A 21567-nucleotide genomic window follows, 5' to 3' on the forward strand; every position below is an offset into this window, starting at 1 on the left:
TACTATGATTTCTCTAATTCTTTATACCGTTTCTCTAGCTCTCAAAATTCTTTCTTTCAACTCAGTCTGTATAAGTATTCAGCTTTTCATCTCTTTTTCAAAACTAAAATCAACATTCTGTAAGTCTACAAAGCTTACTTAGAAAACATCACACGTTTTATTTTCTAGGTGGAAAACTCTAGAAACAAATTGCCTGGTTCCAACCCACAAAGAGATCAACCTTATGAAGATCTGCCACCCACAAGGCCTCTGGCTCTGGCTATTCCCAAAGGTCCTACCCAGCTTGGCCTTGTGATGGTTTTGACTATAGCTGAGTATAAAATTGAGAAAGAAAACATACCCTGATTGGATTAACAGGATTACCAAGTTTGTTGTTCAGCAAAATGGAAAAAAAAAAAAAAAAAGCCTCTGAAACACAAGGATAGAAGGTTAAGCTTCTACTTACCCAAGGTAAGCAATCTGGGCTAAAGAAGTACTGCTATCTGGGTAAGAGACTAAATTTTGCCTAAGGATAAAAGTTTGTCACTCACTAAATTTTTCCCTATGTAACTTATATCTTCTAAAACAAAAAAGGGAGCTTGTTATGGCGACATTTTAATATAGGGCACATGCTTAATCTTTTGGTTTACACTTTGCTTTTCCTTCTGATTGTACCGGAATTCCCTGAAGTCATACAGGGTATCCCTTAGAAGTATGTTCCCAGAGTTTTCCATGACAGCTTGTGTGTCACACTCACAGCTCTAGAAGGGCTAACGCCAGGCTTAATGGGATAGGGTCAGTCCTTCCAGGAAATCCTTACAGTGTGATTTGAGGAGTAGCAGAAGGAACTATGATCTAAACTACCTTCCCCAGTGATCTCCTAAGACATTTCATCACCAACATTTACTTATTCCTTTTGGACCTGAAATAGTCTATTTATTTATTTATTCTTGAGATGGACTCTCACTCTGTCACCAAGGCTAGAGTGCAATGGTGCAATCTCGGCTCACTGAAACCTCCAGCTCCCGGGTTCAAGCAATTCTCCTGCCTCAGCAAGTAGCTGGGATTACAGGTGCCTGCCACCATGCCTGCCTAGTATTTTGTATTTTTAGTAGGGAAGCGACTTCGCCATGTTGGCCAGGCTGGTCTCGAACTCCTGACCTCAGGTGATCCACCCGTCTCAGCCTCCCAAAGTGCTGGTATTACAGGCGTGAGTCACCATGCCCAGCCTTGAAGTAATTTTAAACTTTCTGAATTTCCAGTTTAAGTGATCCTTTAAATGGGAAGTACCATAAGTAGTCATCTTACGAGTCCGTGTCCAATTCTGAGCTCGTCTTGGTGAAGTACCTTCCAACCCAAGCAGCCAGTGAGTCACAAGTTATGTGTGGCTATGAGACATGCCAAATGGGGCTAGACTGGATTGAGCTATGCTGTAGGTGTAAAACAAACCCTATATTTTGAAGATTCTGTATGGAAAAAATAATGTAAAATATTTTGGACATTTTACGTAAAATTAAAAAAAAATCTCACTATAATTAATTTCACCTGTTTCATCTATTTATTCATTATGTTGAGAATATTTAAGATCTATTATCCTCAGGAAATTTCAAGTATATAATACGTTATTATTAAATACAATCACCATGTTGTATATTAGGTCTCCAGAACTTACGCATCTTACGACTGTACGTCTGCACCTTTCGATCAACATCTACTTATTTCCCTCCAACCCTCACCTTAACCCCTGGTGACCACCCTTCTACCCTCTGTTTCTTTGAGTTTGAGATTTTTAGATTCCACATCTAAATTACATAGGCTACAACTGCTCCATGGTTCGGAGATATGAATGCCAGGGACATATTTGCTGGCTTGTACCTCCAGCTGGAGGTGAGGGAACATGGTGGTTCTGCTGGCTCAAGAGCAGATCTGCCTTTGGTGAGTCATCTGGGCTGTTTCTCTAGCCAGGGGCATGAGCTTGCAGCAATTAAGCCAGCCTGGGATTAATTTGTCTCATGTGCAGAATCTGAGTCCGCAGTTGTTCCTGGGTCCTAGTGCTGGGCACCCACCCATGTAAGCTCAATGGAATGACAGTGGAGACCCAAGATCGGAGGTGCACAGAGGCCACTGGCCCTCAGAGCAGGACATACTCTAGTAGTGGATCTGGTTTTAAGGTGGTACCATACTGCAGCAGCTTACATAGAGGGTAAAGTGAGGGATGCGCAACATGTGCTCCTAATCGGAAGCAATGTAGCTGTGTGAATTACAGGCAGCTCCCCAAACTAGGCTCAGGGCTTGCTATGGCTGTGGTATACTCTTGCAGTAAGAACTGCAGGTGTCTTCAGTGGCAATGGAAGCTGATGGGGATCTTTTGCTCACCTTTTGCCCTCAAAGGGTAATCCCTCTTGACTCCAAGCTAATCTCAGCAGGAAACATGAGTTGGCAGAGGCAGGGTGCCCGATCACCCTCACTATGCTGCCTTCCTGGGCTTCTGAACACTAGAGGGATCTCACCACTCCCTTGCTGCACTCTAATGCTTTCCCTCTGACACTCTAGTTGAGTTTTTGTTGTTTTTGTGAGGGGCATAAGTGCCAGGTATGTCTGAGCCATCTTGCAGATATCACTTTTCAACTCCTTTTCTTTCCTGCTTTCAAGACTCTCTGTGTTTAATTTCTGACAGTTTGATTATAATATGTCTTGGTGAATTCCTCTTTGGGTTGAACCTGATTGGAGGTCTTTGAGATTCATGTACCTGGATATCCATATCTTTCTCCAGATTTGGGAAGTATTCAGTCTTTAAATAAGTATTTTTTAAATGCTTGCTGCCACGTTCCCTCTCTTCCCCCTTATTACCGTCTACGATGCAGCAATTAGCTCCCTTGATGGTGTTTTCCATTAATCCTGTAGATTTCTTTCTTCTTTTTCATTCTTTTTCCTTTCTTCCCTCCTCTGATTAGATATTTTTTTTTTTTGTTTTTTTTTTAGAAGGAGTCTCACTCTGTCGCCCAGGTTGGAGTGCAGTGGCGCGATCTCGGCTCACTGCAAGCTCCGCCTCCTGGGTTCACACGATTCTCCTGCCTCAGCCTCCTGAGTAGCTGGGACCACAGGCGCCCGCCACCACGCCCGGCTAATTTTTTGTATTTTTTAAGTAGAGACGGGGTTTCACCGTGTTAGCCAGGATGGTCTCGATCTCCTGACCTCGTGATCCACCCGCCTCGGCCTCCCAAAGTGCTGGGATTACAGGCTTGAGCCACCGCACCCAGCTGATTAGATATTTTTAACTGACATGTGTTCAAGTTCACAGCTTCTTTCTTATGCATAATAAAATCTGCTGTTGACACTTTCTATTGCATTTTTAAAGTGTCATTCAGTATATGCTTCAGCTCCAGAATTTTTGTTTGGGTTCTTAAATAATTTCTCTTAATTGAACTTCTTCTTTTGTTCTTGTATTGTTTTCCTGATTTCATTGAGGAATCAATGAACTCTTGTATTCTTGTCTTTGTATTCTGTGGCCTACTGAGTTTTCTTAAAATAATTATTCCGAATTCTTTTTCAGGCAACTCATAGATGTTCTTATCTTTGAAACTGGTTACTAGATTATTGAATTTTTTTGATTTTTACAGAATTGTGTTACTTAACGTCTCGCACTGCTGTTTTTGCATTAGAAGAAGCAGTTATCTTCAGTCTTTGCTGTCTTTGGGTGAGAAATACTTTCTTCAAATAGCTGAGCTAGGGATTTTGAGGCTCTCTCAGACCTTTTTCTATGGACATGTCTACTCTATACTTCTCATTCCAATTAGCGGGTAATTCTTACATTGTATGTGTTCTCTTGATCCTGCAAGACTGAATGCTGAGAGCCTCCCATTTGCATGCCCTAGGCCAGTGTCCTGTGATGCTCAAATTTGTGTGCCCTCTCTGAATCCCATAGAGTTGAGCTCAGTGACTGTATGAGAGATGATTTGTACATGCATTGGGAGCTGGCTTGGGGTGGGGATGCGGCTGTGAGGTGCATGGAGCATTTGGAGTGCCTGTGGACCAGCTGGGGGAAGGGGTCTGTAGGTGAGGCATCCCATGCAGCTTGGCGAGAACTTTCTGATGAAGGTCTACAGAGCAATTAGAAGCCTCCAGTCTCTCTTCCCTACTTTCAATCTTTCTCAACCACTCAGCTGTGCTGACTGCCTTAATATTCTGAGTGCGGTGGGAAACAGTTTGGTCTTTTAGGCAGCATGTCTTGGGGAGCCAGACACTCACTCATTACACTTCCACTTTCTCCAGTGGAAGAAACTGAAGGCCGTGGTTGCAGGGGGCTCTCTTGGCAGTGACCTTTCTGCCTTGAGGTAGGGGTGACATAGGTGAAGTGAAACTGTTCTTCTTCTACTCATTATTCTGTCTATTCTTAGATTTTTTTTTTTTTTTTTTTTTGAGACAGAGTTTCGTTCTTATTGCCCAGGCTGGAGTGCAGTAGCACGATCTCGGCTCACTGCAACCTCCACCTCCTGGGTTCAAGTGATTCTCCTGCATCAGCCTCCAAAGTAGCTGGGATTACAGGCATGTGCCACGACACCTGGCTAATTTTGTATTTTTAATAGAGATGGGGTTTCACCATGTTGGTCAGACTGGTCTTGAACTCCTGACCTCAGGTGATCCACTCACCTCGGCCTCCCAAAGTGCTGGGATTACAGGCATGAGCCATTGCGCCTGGCCCTATTCTCAGATTTTATAATCTAATGGTGTGCTGAAACTTCTCCACTGGACTCATGGACTTCCACAAATGTACTCTTGTCTGTAGATATCTGTCTAAATCAATGCTTCTGCAGGAAGATGACAACGGAAAGCTCCTATTCTGCCATCTTGCTGAAGTCACTCTATTTACCTGTTTCTTTCCATTTTTAAATGTAGCTGCTAGAAAATTTAAATTCACATATAGGTGGTTTACATTTACTTCAAATGAAAGGAACTGGTCTATATCACCTGACATTCCTGAACGGAAATATTTTTGTTCTATGTTTAACACTCTTAGAAATCTTTGTGAAGGTGACATAATCCAAAGCAAATTGGTGTTAATCTGTCATTCTCCTGAAAATATAGAGTTGGAATGGCCTTATCAGCTAATTCACCTAATCCCATCTCATTTCTATAAGCAGGAAACTGAGGTTTACGAAGGATAACATCATGCCACATACACCAATGACAAGACTAACATGGATTCTCAATCGAGTCCTTTTTCAAATTTTATGATTTTATCTCTCAGCTCACTTGTCCTTTTCCTGCAGATAATACCTTCGCCCAAAAGAGTGACCGTTATCAGAGCAGGTGTTTCAGGCATACAGTAAACGATTGATGAAGGAGGGATTTAAGGACAGGGAGTCATTTCAGATCACATGATTGGCTGCTTATTCTTCCTTCTCAGGTATGGCCCTAATTCTTTGCAATCATCTACTAAAAATGTGGCTCAAAGAATCCTGTTACCAGGCACCGCTTCTCTTCAAACACAGCTGTTATCATTTAAAGATTAAAATTCAGAGCTCTTAGTCCTCTTTCATTATGTAATACAAAATGCAACTCCAAATGACAAGGCAAGGATCAAGTCTGTATTATTAACTGGACTCAGGGTATACATAAACTGTTGATCTTACATCTCTAGCTTTTGATTCATGATTGTAATACAGAATCTCTTTGAATTGTGATAGGGTTATATCCCAATAAACCCATTCTAAGTTGAAAATATCGTAAGCCAAAAATACATTCACACCACCTAACCTATTGAACATTGTAACTTAGCCCAGCCTACCTTAAATGTGCTCAGAACATTTACATTAACTTCCAGGAGGGCAAAATTATCTAACCCAAAGCCTATTTTATAATAAAATATTTAACACCTCATGTAATATACTAAATACTGTACTCAAAGCATACCACTTTTGTACGATCATCAAGTCAAAAAAATTGTAAGTCAAACCATCTTAATTTGGGAACCATCTGTACTTAGCATCCCACGAAAAAAAGAAAAGTCTTAAATTTCCCCAAGAAGTCTATTAACCTACACTCTCTCAGTTCCTCAGATCCAGACATATAATCACCTTTGTCATGTCTTCTGTGAAGGAGACAACATTTGATTCCAGGCTAGAGTGACTTACTAAGATTCAGACTTTTGCTACTGATCTTCTTTAAGTAGGTTAACAGAATTTCTCCCTTGTTTTCACTAGGAAGAACAAGGGAAACAATGGTTATCTTTGCACTTTTATGATCCAGACCCCTCGTAGCTTAATAGCTAGAAAATTTTGTTTCAGAGGGTGGGTTTGCCTTGAGACAGTTGGCACTGTATTGAGATATGCCTCTGCACTGCTCCTGTGAAAGGAAAACTGATCTAGATTATGACCCCTAACGTGAAAAATTACTCCCCAATGTTGACAAATACAAATAAACAATCTGAGGAATAAGGCTAGGAGCACAACCAGAAAATGTGCTCAAAAGGAAATAAACCACCCAACACTACTCACTATGCAACATGACACCCAACAGTAAAACGAAAGGTTTACAACTTGAAATTTATATTATCCATGCTTCCAGATACGAATGGTTTTGGGCTTTCCTAATGACTTTGAAGGAATGCATTTTTTTTTTTTTTTTTTTTGCAAATGTATCAATTTTGGAAGGAATCAGGCTGTTTTAAACGTCACCAAGAAATAGAAATTCAGAAAAAGGTGCATCATGTTTCAAGAATGTCCTAGATTTTTAAGAAAATATTCTATCCCAAGAAATTTATAAGTTTTGTTATAGTGGACATTTGTTGTTTCTAAAATTGAATTTCCCAGCCATGTGGTCGGTGTGGGCCCTAACTGTCTTAAGCCATAAGCATATGCTACTCTGGGTTGCAATTCAGGAGTGGGTATTCAGCTGAATTCAAGTCCATTAAGTCAAATGACCTTTATTCTAAGTCTTTGGTTTCAGTCATGAGGGAAGTGGACATTCTCTTTTTTTTCTGCTGCAATGAAACCTGAAAACACATATAATGGGGAAGTATCTTCCTTCTGAGACTGAAGGGACTATTAATTCCAAGCCCATGTTCAAAGATCTAACTAATACTTAATGCATATAAAACTGGCTGCAGCCTCTAGTACAGGGTTTGCAAACTCAAAAGCCTTCAGGGACCAGAGCAATGACACAAACTGTAGAAAGCTATCAGATATGATATATTAATAACAGGGAATGGTGGGAAGGACAAGGCCTGTCTTTCCTAAACACATTTAAATTACAATTAAAACAAATACAACATTAGGTCAGCCAAACAAAACACGTTGACATTAGGTGGGCTGGCAACATAAAATTCACTGGCATTGTGTCGGCTGGTTTTCTACCTTGCTTTACAACGACCTGAAAGCCAGCTACTAACCCGACCTTCAGCAATTCCTCTGTAGTAAATCTCTTGCAGCCCAGTCATGGTTTTAATAGACTTGGGATGCGGTATCTTCTTCCTCTCCCTACTCAGGTCCAGCTCAACTTAAGGGTTATGTTAACATCTGTAATCATCTTAAATGTTGCATCTGTAACATCTTAAATGTTGTATGAAAAATATCTTGAAATAAACAGCATCATCTTCTTCTAGCTGTTGTTTCTAAAGCTGAAGAAACACAAAATCGAAACATTAGGGCCAACTGCATTGCTGTCAAGGGAATTTCTTTAATGGTTCTGTGTCTTAAGGGGCCCAGGTGTTTTCCAGAACAGCTCAACCAACTGTGCTTTGTTTGGAGCCTTGTAAATTTTTACATCTGACACAAAACATCCATCTGCCCCAGAACTTGATCTATTTCCCCATATACCAGAAGCACAAGGATCAATTAAATATTTTTCAGTAAAATGGGAACTGAATAAAACAGAGAAAAGTTAATTTATAAGGAAATGTGGCTATTTCTGATATTTATTTCTTGAAATTGGGAAATGATGGTGAGTTTCTCAATGTAGAGTTGTCATGCTTAAAGGCTCTTTCATAAATGCTTAAAGACTCTTTCGTAAGTAAGATTAGATTTCAAGCCACAGCTTGGAGGTTACAGATTCAGTCGAAAACAAGACACGCCTTCCCTTAGAGTGCAGTCAATGGCGAGAGCCCATTCTGAGTCAAGTTTGCTGCTTTCACCTTAGAGTTCAGTAGCCCCTTCTGAGTCAAGTTTGCTGCTTTCACCTTAGAGTTCAGTCAATGGCGAGAGCCCATTCTGAGTCAAGTTTGCTGCTTTCACCTTAGAGTTCAGTTAATGGCGAGAGCCCCTTCTGAGTCAAGTTTGCTGCTTTCACCTTAGAGTTCAGTTAATGGCGAGAGCCCATTCTGAGTCAAGTTTGCTGCTTTCACCTTAGAGTGCCGTCAATGGCGAGAGTCCATTCTGAGTCAAGTTTGCTGCTTTCACCTTAGAATTCAGACAATGGTGAGAGCCCATTCTGAGTCAAGTTTGCTGCTTTCACCTTAGAGTTCAGACAATGGAGAGAGCCCATTCTGAGTCAAGTCTGCTGCTGTAAGTAAAAGTGAATCTTTTTTCTGACAGGCTAAGATGGAAGCTTCCTTGCTCTCTGTAGATTTTTTCTTAAACCCTGAACCTATGCATTTACCAGAATTTCTAATTATTTACTGTCAGTGTTTGGACAGTTTCTAAGGCATAGAAAGAGCAGTAAATTTGGCTCACCATGAAGCATTGTTTGTACTCAAAGCAACCTGGGATTTAAACAACTGAAATGCATAAATTAGGAACACTCCTGGTGTTATTACTAACAGCTTAATATTCTGCCACAATAAAAGTGTTTTTTCCACACGAAGACTTGTGAAAATTGTTAAGAATTGCTTTGAAACCAAGGGAGGCCCTGAGGAGGACCCACCATAGGAGGAGGTGAGAGCACCCATTCATGCCTGTGATCTTCCCTGGTGATTAAAGTCCCTCTTCCTGTCACTGCCCATCTGTGGGCTCCCACTGAACTGCACACACTGCTGTCTGCTCTCACCTAGGTGAGAACACACACCAGGTTTGTGTTCATGGGAGCTTCTGGTCCTGTTAAAATAATGAATACTAAGGTTTCTCAGAGAATTACTTCCTCTGATGCTATCTTTTATATACAATAATAAAAGTTCATGCATGTTGTCAACAAATGTGCATCAATTAGTCAGTGTTCTAGAAGCTGGGAAAAATGGTCAATAACTCTCATATCGCCTATTCAGGGAATACTGCTTATGAAGCAAAGGATGCTGTGCAAAGACTCTCTGCAAGCACTCACAAGAGACAAATTCTGGTGGCTGCAATGATAGCAAAGTGGACTCTATCTGATATATGACTTCAATGTTAATTTAAATTACTGAAAAACAATTGTTCACTTTTTAAAAAGCACTACTTTTACAAAACCCTTTTTAGTTGACAGCTGAAATCTTCCCTATTTCATGACATACATATCAGCTGTACCAAGTCAGGTATCCTTGCACATTTCTGATAGACACAGGTGAAGGAGCTTGACAGACAAGCCAACCTGCCTGATAGATTAGCATATGGCTCTGATTTTAAGGAGTCCTGGAATGCAGTCTGCAAACTCGCTGAGGTGACCATTTGATGAAAGCAAGACTTAATCCCTGCAAAGCCTGGTCTAACTTCACGTCAGGGATTGAAAATGCTGGCTCTTGGTGGGTTACATTTTCAGAAAAGAGGAGTGCTGTAGACTCAAACGTAGGGAAGGCTCCTAGCTATGGCAACCTTTCCATGGCCTTGCAGCCACCCCCCACCTCCTGGGGACACGCTCTTCCCCCTTTGGCATCAAGGGCTCCAGTGAGGTGCTGAGTGCTGGAAGCAGGGACTGAGGTGTTGGGAAATTTAATTAGCGTGTGTGAAACAAAAAGGGCCTATGGCTTAAAGCCACTCCAGAAGTGTGAAGAATAATAATGGCTTTTTGAGAACCCCCATTTCCCAAGAATGAACAAGCCTGGGGAAAGATGAGCTGCCTAGCTTTTTGTTGTTGGTTTCTTCATTTATTTATTTTTTGAAATTTTTCAAGTCTTCTGCTGGTAAGACTTGTACAGTTTTTGCTAAGAAACTTTTACCTTTACCAAAATAAATATTGCTCTTAGTATAGTTCTCTGCCCAGAGCAAGGATCTGCTTGACCATGAAGAAAACTAGTACATGGATCTGTAGTGGAAGTGCCATTTTTTGAATCAAATGCTACATTTGATAACAGAAATATTATAACTCAGAGACTTTTTAAGGCTTCTATGAAACTGTATCCAACTCAGCAGGCACACGTAGAGTAAGGGCTGGAAAGGAACTCAGGATCATAGTTTTGGGTAGGGGGAGGTATTATGGAATCCACTACAGGTACAAAGACAGGTGAAAACAACTTCAGCTTAAACAAATTGTGGCAAGTACTGTAACAGATGAATCCCAGCTAGTATATCTAGATCAGGTTTTTCACAGGAGGAATTTGGACTGTACCTCAAAAGACGAACAGGACTTTCAGAAATGAAGATGATAGGAAGGGCATCCGAGGCAGAAGAAAGTAAGTGAACAAAGGTATAAACGTGTGTTTGGGGAGAGTGGGTAGAAATGTGACTAACGTAGGGAGGCCGGTGTGGGAAAGACGGAGGTCGTGGACATGTGGAGAGGCCAAATCCTCTCCTATGAAAGAACTGAGACTTTCTTCAGGAGGTAATGGGGGAGGGGAATGGGGGAAGCCACAGGCAGCTGTTGAGCAGAGGAATGCAGTCATCTGGGTTGAACCTCAGAAAAACAACTGGCCAAAGGATTTAGGATGAACTGAAGAAAGGAGGGCAGAGTGAGAGAGGAGAAAGCCAGGGCTCAGCAGGGGAAGTAGTTATAAAGCAACGCGAGGAAGGGACAGGTGTGAGAGGCCGCAAAGACTGACCGCTAGGATGTGGACACTTAGCAGATTTTAAATTTCAAGGCTGAGGAGGAAATCAGATGGTAAGATGAAAACAAAGGAGAGGAAAGCTGAGAAGTAAAAGGGATCAGAGCTACAGTGAACACGAACGGCTAACGGCAGATTCAGCACACTCAACAGAAAAAAAAAAAAACCAAAAAAGGCCAAATTAGTCAAAATAATTAATTCTTTTGATTTTGTATTGCATGCTACCCACTTTTTTAAAAAAACACTTTAAATGTCTGAAGGTAGAGGCTAAGGCAGTCTAACCCTGATATTAATTTGGAAGAAAAGTGAGCCACGGAAATATTTGGAAATACACTGTTTTCAATGTGTGTTTAAATTTTACACTTTTCTAGGCCAGAGCATATGGATCCTTACCATTCTTTTTAATAAGCACACTCACTGTATAGCTGGATGTGCCACAACTTAATTTATCAGCCCCCTTCTGAAGGGCAGTGGGTGGCAAGAAGAAAAATGCATGTTGTTGCCGAACAGCAAGAATGTGCAGCGAAAAGCTGATGCCTTACATCCCTCTGTGGCTCATTTCCTCCCTTGTGCTTTTTTTGACTCCGATTCTGCCGGAAGAGACACAGGGACACAGAAAGCAGCTGTCTACCCTGGCATGTCCCTCTACTGTGCTTTTTCTTCCCCTCACAGCGGGCGCACACTATTCCCACCAGGCAGGCTATTTGCTTTTAAGTGTATAAACTGGCAGTTACTCTTTGATGTTTGTTTGGCACTTACACAGAATCACAAACAAGAGGGACCACTTTGACCTTGCCAGGAGCTCCCAAATTAGAGCCAGGGGCAAGGCACGCCTCTCTCAGTGACAGTAACTGCAAAGAAAGACACCGCCTCACGGACAGATCCTAAGATAACTCAGAAATCAGCATTTACTAACATTTGGGTGCAACACACCTCAAACTCCAGATAGTGGTCTTTCAGTTTGTACTCATCGACGTCCTTGGCTTTGACCTTCTTGTCGGGGGGATATGAGCGGTGCTCGGCCAGCTCGGTGGTGATCTGCTTCAGCTTACTTTCATGTGACTTCAGTTGCTCCTCCTGCAGGAAATCGTGATGCCATTTAGTGTTCAAAAAAGCAAGTCAGTAACAAAGCACAGCATATTTACAAAAAATCCCTTGTGCTGAATGACTTTAACTCACTAAAACAACCCAATGTGCCTCTGCTGCCACATCCTTCCAGCTTTCTCCCGCCGGTGTCCACATATTTCCTATATTCCTTCCCAGGATGGCAATCAAGGCCAACCTCTTTAACTAGGTCCCTTGTCATAAAACCAAATGGCTTCAGAGCTCTTTATCAGGTGTAACTGCCCCTGAGTTGGGACCAGGCCTTAAGAGATACCTCGACAGGTATGTCACCAGCTGAACAGTTAGGCACCTAGCATGGAAACTGCACACCTTGGCTTCCCCTTTTCATGCCCACTCAGTAATGCTGCCAGCTTTCCCATTCATCACAATGAATGAACTGTATATGTGCATAGTTTTTTTTTCCTTTTTGAAAGCAGCAGAGCTATGAAGAAATATTTCTTCTCTGAAGCTTCTCAGATGGTATTCTAAAAAATGCAGCTATCTTGCTTCTCTCCAAAGCAGCAGAGTTCTTAGTTCCTTCAACTTTATTGACTCAAAGCAGCAAATCAATTAAAATATATTTACCTATTTAGCAATTATTGCCTTAATAGCATTATTATAGGTACCATGTACCAATGCAATATGGTTGATCCTGCGTCAAAGGACTTCCATTCTAAGGGTACCTTAGCAATAGGCTACCTAAAAAGATATGTTGCCGAACCTTCTGCCAGCATTTTAAAAACATTCTTGGAATTCTCTTGCATTCTTGAAAATGTATGACTCCTTACTGTTCTAGTTTCACATGCAAATTATCCAAATTTCACACGTACAATAAGACAAATGGGTGAAGGCAAATGAAACAGATCTGATTAAATTAGGTGATAAATGTATTTCATATAACACCAATGTAATTGCAGAATACAAAAATCTTGTAGAATGAGGGGAATAATTTTTTACAAAACCAGAAAATGGATAACTATGGAGACTATATTAAGATTATATAACATTATCGTAAATTAAAAAAAAGATGTCCAGAAATTATGAGTGTTATATGTAATATCTTAGAGTCTTTTGTAATAATTAAAAGCCAAACAACAAAAACAAATTCCAAGTCAAAAACCATCAAAATAGAAGAAAACAATGACAAGTAAAAAGCAGAGTACATGAATGGAAAAATGAACAAGAAAAGTGGCATGAACATGTGGAGTGATCTAAAAATGACAAGATTCATTTCTAAACCTCAGCTATAACAAAACAAAACAAAACAATCTGAGAAGTCCCAGAAAAGGAAGAAGGAGAAAAGAAACCTATTTTGAGATTTTAGAAAGGAGTCTACATCTCCAAACCTATTATTTGTGTACTGATAATGCTAAATGTCAAAAATGCTTCAGGTAGCTTTTATTTACAACTTCTTACTCAGCTATTACTTTTACCCAAGGGGACTATCAACTATGTTATGGATTGAATATGTCCACTCAAAATTAACCTTCAGTGTAGCTGTACTTGAAAATGGGATTCCTAAATAAGTAATAATGGTTAAATGAGGTCATAAGAGTGGGGCATATATCCAATAGGATTAGTGCCCTTATAAGAGGAGACACTGTATGCAAGTACCAAGGGAAGGCCATGGTGGCCATCCACAGCCCTAGGGGAGAGCCCTCACTAGACATCAACTCTGCTGGCACCTTGATCTTGGATTTCCAGTCTCCAGAACTGTGAGAAAATAGATGTCTGCTATTGAAGTCACCCAATCTATAGTATTTTGTTATGGTAGCCTGAGCTAAGACAAACTATATCGAAAGTTTTTATTTCTTTCAAAGTTGTTTTCCTCTGTGTATTTACTGCAATATGTAAATTACCTAATAGACTTCCTGACAAATGATATTTAGTGACTAGACCACTTCAAAAAATAAAAGCATGATGTATTTTTCTTCTTTTCTAAAAAAATTTCAGTTATATATAAAGTCATATTGAATGATATGTAAGAAACATGTATCTAACAGGAATTTAAGAAAAATTTAAGAAATAAAATATAAATAAATTGAAATTCTCTGCACATGTACGTGCTCATCTCATTCCTTTTCACTGTTATTCATATACAAAGGTATGTAACCATAAAAATGCAGAAGTGTAGCCGGGTGCTCAGTGACTCATGCCTGTAATCCCAGTACTTTGGGAGGCTGAGGCAGGCGAATCACAAGGTCAGGAGTTCGAGATCAGCCTCACTAACATGGTGAAACCCCGTCTCTACTAAAAATACAAAAATTAGCCGGGCGTGGTAGCACATGCCTGTAATCCCACCTACTCAGGAGGTTGAGGCAGGAGAATCACTTGAACCTGGGAGGTGGAGGTTGCAGTGAGCCGAGATCGCGCCACTGCACTCCAGCCTGGGTGACAGAGCAAGACTCCATGTCAAAAAAACAAAACAAAACAAAACAAAACCAGAAGTATATTCTCTAGGTTTTACACTTTATATAAAAACTAATGAAAGGCTTTCTTTTTAAACTTTTTTTTCACAGAACATGTTTTTAAGATTTATCTACATGTATGCTCTAGTTCCTGTCTTTTAATCATTGTGTAGTACCCCATTGCAGGACACATTACAATTTTGTTTAAGGATATTTAGTTTGTTTTCAGGTTTCCTGTTTTGGGATTATTTTTTTCCCTGTTATAAATGATGTTGCAACAGACATTCTTACACATGTCTCCTAGGGAATCTGAACAAGGGTTTTTCTATAGTGTGTCACCAAGAGTTGGCAGTTCTGGGTCTTCGAATTTGCACATCTTTAAGATGACTGTTTTCTAAAGTGTTTTTATCTGTTTACATTTCCACAGCAGGTCTGAAATTTCTCTGTTTTACATCCTTGTCAAAATGTGATGTTATTATACTTGTAAATTTTTGCTAATTTCATAGGTAAGAAATAAACCACCATGATTTGAATTTACATTTCCCTGAATATGAGCGAGGATGAGGTTTTGTTCACAGGTTTACTGGATTTCCTCTTCTGTGAATTACCAGACCCATTTTCCTATTGGGTCGTTTGCCTTTGAAAAAATAGATTCGTATCAGTACAACACGTATTTATAATGTATGTTAAGAACCCAAACTCTTTATATTTTTGGTTAAGAAATAATTAGAATCCAATAATAGAATCCAGTTTATTTTTTAAAAAATAAGATTTTAGGTAATTTGGTAAAAGAATTTACAAACTTCTATTTTTTTTTGCTTTGGATCTATGCAAATATGCTTTTAGATGTTTGCTACTTCTAAAAGCTTTAGATTTAGGCTTTCCAATCTTGAATATGCAAATGCCTCTTTTTCTGTTGAATAAATCCCAATTTCTACTTATTTTAATGAGGAATACAGGCTAGAGTGACAATATGCACAACACCTTATGTTTTTCACTTTCCTCCCCATACCAGGACTTGCCAGGGTTTCTTCATTGTTACCAAGTTACGTTTCATAAACTTGTTCCTACAGTAGCATAAAGGGCTAGTCATTTAGGCTATATTTTTATGAAGGAACTAATCGAAGAAGTGCTGATGTTCAATGAGAAATGCTTCATGACTATTTCACTGCCTTCACAGGGCGGGAGTCAATAAAGTAAACTCAAAGCATTTTAAAATCACATTTCCTTAAATCTGTCCATTTTGAACAGTGAAATAAAAATGCCAAGTGGCTCTTATGGACATAGCTTGACCATGCAAATTATTCCAGTGCTAGAATCCCATGGTAAGGAAGATACAGATTTTAAACACACACACACACACACACACACACACACACACACACACACACACACACAGAGTAAAAAACAAAGGGAGACAGAGGATGCAGCCATGGAGCTATCACATTCTCAGACTCAGGACAATTACATTTGTCATAGACATGATGAAGAAAGACAAAGTAGGACTTTGCTTCCCTCCCCCGCTTTTGTCTTTGCTTTTACAATTCTTTAGGGATGCATACATACTGTTTTTATAAGACAATACTAGCAAAAGAGATTTCAGAGATGGTAGAAAAATATTATATTTGACAAAGAAAAGGCAGGGAGATAGAAAATGGAACAAACTCATAAAATTGTTTTAAGCTAGGAAGTGACAATTAGAAAAAAATTAAATTGAAACTACTAGATACAAGAAAAGTTGTTGTGGTTATATGTCAATAGATTTAAATCATTAAGACCTTTCATAATATACACAATAACATTTTATCTAAAAGGCAAGTTTTTGAAGTCACTTAGGATTTCATTTACTCAGATTAGGGGCTAATACCCAAAGTATATAAGGAACTCAAACAACACAATAGCAAGAAAACAGAGCGATTAAAAAATGGGCAAAGGACCTTGTTACAGTTTCATTGTATCCCCTTCAAACTTCACATTGAAACTTAATCCTCATTGTGTAGTAGTAAGAGATGGTGCCTTTTGGAAAGTGATTGAGTACCTCATGAAGGGATTAGTGTCTTAATCAAAGTGCTGCAGGGATCTAGGTCAGGCCCTGTTTTGCTCCTCTGTCTTCTGTCATGTGAGGATACAACATTTGTTCTCACAAATGCTGTGAGGAAAATTTGGAAAACTGTATGAAAGCTCCTCAAAAAACTAAAAATGGAATTACCAAATAATCTAGCAGTCCCACTTCTGAGTATGTAGCCAAAGAAATGAAATCAGTATCTCAAAAAGATGTGGCATTCTCATGGTGAGACCATGCTGTATCTTCTTCAAGAAGAGGGAACAGCTCTTGGCTGCAGCATTATTCACAATAGCTAAGATCTAGAAGAGATCTAAGTGTCCTTTGACAAATGGATAAGGAAAATGTCGTATATATACATAATGGAATATTACTTATTCAGCCTTAAAAAAGAGGAAATTCTGTCATTTGCGACAACATGGACAAACCTGGATGACATTTTGCTAAGTGAAGTAAGTCAGGCACAGAAAGACAGATAGTGGATGATCTCATACATAGAATCTAAAACAATCGAACTCATGGAAATAAGGAGAATGGTGGTTACCAGAGGCTGGGGGCGAAAGACTTGGGAGATGCTGGTCAAAGGATGAAAAACGTCAGACAGGAGGAGTAAGTTCTATTGTGTATCATGGTGGCTAGAGTTAATAATAATGCACTGTGTATTTCAAACTTGCTCAGAGTAGAATTTAACTGTTCTTACCATAAAAAAGTGATATAGCAAAACACCTGGAAATACATATAATTATGATATGGTCAATTACAATTGTTAAAAAGTATTTCATTTTTTCCTATTTATACAGTACTTGGGTTGTGAGAAAAACTTCATAATTTCCTTTAAAATATTAAGCTCTAATTTCATCTCTATGAAGACAGTATTGCTTAACTGATGAGGCAATGGGAACAGGCAACTTGGCTGTTGAAGACCTTGCAGTGTGAGTCAAGGGCTGACCTGGAGTTACAGTCCTTCTCCCCTGATGCAAAGCCCAGGATCAAGGGCCAGAAATCAGTTTTTTATCTTTTTATACCAAGTATAAGACTTACATAGTACTTATCATGGGGAGAAGGATGACAGAACAGCTGTGAAAACTTAAAGGAAACAGTAAAATAGAAATGCAGATGGCTCTAAGAGGGAAAGGAGGAAGAATGAGAGAGAAGGCAGAAGGAACTGGGGAACAGAGAACACCTTTATCCATTTATCCATCCGTGAACCTCACCGAGCGCCCACTACAGCAGGCACCGTGCTAGGTGCTGGGAGTAAGAAGAGCGAACAGCCACAGTGGCTGCTACCAGTCTTTTCCGTCAAGCTGTGGGATACAGAATCCTCGATGTTCTAAGGTGGAACAGAACCTGGCCACTGTCCTTTCTACCCTCTTTGTCTTAGAGAAGATGGAGATCCAGAGAGTTCCAGCAGTTGCTCCAGTTCAGACAAAAGGACAGAGTGGCAGAAGCCACATTCTCCCAACTTCTATCATCAAGCCACCTCGGAACAGCCTTCTAAAATCCAAAGGGCTGCTAACAACATAGCTTCAGCACATTCTCTTACTTGACAGATCAATCCTGAACTCAGCTTTTCAGAGCTCTTGGTGAACTCCACTGCTGCCGGGTCTCCTCTGCTATAGCTCTCAAACGTGCAGGCTAGACTAAGGATTACTTGCCTTGCTCCAAATTCCACTCAAAACCTGTGTTACAGGCTGGGCCTGGTGAGTCACACCTGTAATCCCAGCACTTTGGGAGGCTGAGTCCGGCAGATCACTGAAGGTCAGGAGTTCAAGACCAGCCTGGCCAACATGGCAAAACCCTGTTTCCACTAAAAATACAAAAATTAACTGGGTGTGGTGGCAGGAGCCTGTAATTCCAGCTGCTCAGGAGGCTGAGGCAGGAGAACTGCCTGAACCCAGGAGGCAGAGGTTGCAGTGAGCCAAGATCACGCCACTGCACTCCGGCCTGGGCGACAGAGTGAGACTCTGTCTAGATAACGAAAAAGAAAAAGAAAAAGAAAAAGAAAAACAAAACAAAACAAAACCAAACCTGCGTTATTTCAGATTGCACCATCTCTTCCTCTTCTGCATTACTGCAGCACTTAAATGTCTATCTCATATGCTTAGCACAAAATATACCCTGACCTGTGTGTGAGTTTTATCTCCCTTACCGATTACGAACTCTTAGAAAGGCAAAAAAGGTCACTTTTTTCCCTTCTCTTAAATCCTCCAGCATCCAGTGAAGTGTTGAGCCGAGAGACAGTATGTGGCAGCTTTTGGTTTATAGACATTACCTGCCTAACATTAATAAATACCTTAAGCTCTCAGAAGTTGAGGGCCAAGGTCATTGTCTCACCTATTTTTATAATGCCCACAAAACCTAACATAGTACCTGCTATACAGGATCTTCGGTAAACAGTAGCTGAACAAACAGATTTTTTTTTTTTTAAGTGAAGGTACAGAGGGGAGGGTTTAGACTGTTTCCTTTGTGCTGTCTTAAAGGAGACAGATGATTTTGAGGGTAATAATATATTTAGGGATCTCCAGGGCAACTTACAAGTCAAACCGCTAAACACTGGAACCTTCTCAGAATGAAGTGGTACAGAATTTAGAATAAAGAACACCTGTCTTTCAGTCAGTTTGAGGGAGGCTCAATCCAAAAGACTGTTTCATAATTTCATGTTTAACACAGCTTTAGACCTTAAACAGTGTTTACTGAGTATAAGCAAGATAGCTTCCACATGATTTAATTACTTGTTTTATTGGGTACTTAATATATATTAAATACAGACCTCTAAGAAATGAATTTAAAAAAATCTATCCATTCTGGAAAACTGTGGGTACCAATTAAGACCACATCAGAGAGTTTGAATGTGAAAAAATGAGTCAGTTAAGGGTAAGTGACATAATTAAAATCACATTTTAGTCAGAACTGTAAAGGATGGATCAGAAGGACATAATATTAGTGGAAGAGAGATCACAAGTGGTTATAGAAATCATCTGGGTCAGATTATTCCAAAGTGTAGCGCAGGCAAAATGACCCACTGGGGAGAATTTTAAAATCAGTACTTAGATATAATTAACATACCATAAAAACACCCTTGCATGTCTAACTGTGCTGAACTCATTTATGAGTTTTCAAAAATTTTAATAGATCCCTAGGCACTGGGAAAAAATTTAAAGTTTTCTTTTAATTTTTTTAAATCTCAGCACTATAAAATGTTAAGGCTTACTAATAGTTCCTACTGGGACTGACAGTAGAAAATGCAGTTTATTTTATTTAAAAAGGTATCATATATTAAAAGGTATCTGCTGAAATATTTAGTATTGGGATGAGGTGAATAGTCAAAAAACTGAGGAGACCAGTGATCTAGGTAGAATATGACGAAAATCTGAAGGAGTAGGTGTAGAATATGAAAGATATTGGCCAGGCATGGTGGCTCATGCCTGTAATTCCAGTACTTTTGGAGGCCGATGCAGGCGGATCACCTGAGGTCAGGAGGTCAAGACCAGCTTGGCCAACATGATGAAACCCTGGCTCTACTAAAAATACACACATTAGCCGGGCATGGTGGTGCACGCCTGTAATCCCAGTTACTTGGGAGGCTGAGGCGGAAGAATCACTTGAACCCGGGAGGTGGAGGTTGCAGTGAGCCAAGATAGCACCACTGTACCCCAGCCTGGGTGACAGAGTGACTTTGTCTCAAAAAAAAAAAAAAAAAAGAAAAGAAAAAAGAAAGATATTTAGGAGGTAGAAGTGACAGGACTTTATGACAGAAAGTGTGGAAAAGGGTGGGTGGGAGTGCGGTGAAGAAAGCAACTACAAGAATGACCACCACTGAAATCCCACAGCCCCTAAGGTCAGCTCCACTCACCTGACTCTGAGCACCACTGCCTTGTGGTCACACCACAGGACAAAAGGAGGGGTGGGGGTTACTTCAGTGTGAGAATCAAGCATAGGACTGCTTCGCTTCTGATCAGTGTCCATCTCCAGTCTGACCAAAAGAGTATTTAGTACCCATGGATTCAAACTTATTTATATGAGAATGGTTGGAATTCAAAGAAAACAGGCCTAGATATCAGGAAATGAAGACGTCCTGGGGCACCATTCTCTGAAGAAGCAAGGAAAGACCTAGGGGAGGCAGAGGTTCCTACAGTGTAGTGTCTAAGTGGGATGTGGAGCCACCTGCCGGCCTGGAGTGGAAGAGAAACACACATGTGTCCCTGGGCCCTAGCCTGGACCTGAATGACCTGGTGGGGCTGGGAAATGTGCATTTTATGCAAGTCCTCACACAGTTGTTGTGCACACTGAAGTTTGAAATGACTTCTCTGGTGGGCAGAAAGGGAGGTCGTGAGCAGACTGTGAACAAGGCCAGCCATGCAGTTCTGTGTGTGGAGTGCTACACCAGAAGGAGAAGCAAAACTTGTATTTTCAAGCTACTCTTTCCACCCCCAACAGAAGAAAAATGTGCTCTGGCAACACTGTCATGAAAAACAAAGAAGGGACTCCTCCCACACAGCAGAGTTGTTCAGAAAGTACCACACTGCACTGGCAATAATCAATTTCAATGATTAAGGCTAATGTGTTTTGCATAAAAGACGAGAACAAATTAAAGCAAAGCCCACAAATGACAGAGTGACACTCTGTCTTGCAAAAGCACCAAACAATCTTTTAATTGAATGTCTAATTTTTTCCCAACACTGTTTATCTTTATCAGCGTTTCCAGCAAGGCACTCACGTTTTTATACCTGTAATTTGTAAAGTAAAATTACTCAAAAAGTTCTGGCATTTAGGGCAGTCAGAGCCAGGTTGTGGGGGTATGGGGGAAAAAAAAAAGTAGCTGGTCTTATGGCTTCAGATCCACTGGCTAAAGCATTGGTTCTCCACAGGAGTGGGTTGGATTTTGACCCCAGAAGGTATTTGGCAATGTCTGGAGACATTTTTGGTTGTTAGAATTGGGGGGTTCCTATTGGTATCTAGTGAGTAGAAGCTGGGGACATGGCCAAACATCCTACAATTAATAGGGCAGCCCCCCACGACAAAGAATTATCCACACCAAAACGTTAATGCTGCTGCGGTCGAACACGCCTGGGTTAAAGGATGGGAGCTAGTCTTTGCGGTACTGGAGGAAGCCTAAGGGCAGCCAGACA

The 21567-nt window shown here is 40.4% G+C and overlaps 1 protein-coding gene across 2 annotated transcripts in view; it reads right to left on the reverse strand.

The window, feature by feature from the left end:
- Window positions 1-21567, reverse strand: part of PSD3 (pleckstrin and Sec7 domain containing 3) — a 594572-nt gene that overhangs the window by 17378 nt on the left and 555627 nt on the right. For both annotated transcript variants that reach the window (XM_011979615.1, XM_011979616.1), the window contains one exon: window positions 11798-11941. In XM_011979615.1, the coding sequence (XP_011835005.1) occupies window positions 11798-11941 (144 nt within the window). The remainder of the gene's footprint in view (window positions 1-11797; window positions 11942-21567) is intronic.

The sequence above is a fragment of the Mandrillus leucophaeus genome, unplaced genomic scaffold, assembly GCF_000951045.1.
Source record: "Mandrillus leucophaeus isolate KB7577 unplaced genomic scaffold, Mleu.le_1.0 Scaffold204, whole genome shotgun sequence".
Lineage (NCBI taxonomy): Eukaryota > Metazoa > Chordata > Mammalia > Primates > Cercopithecidae > Mandrillus > Mandrillus leucophaeus.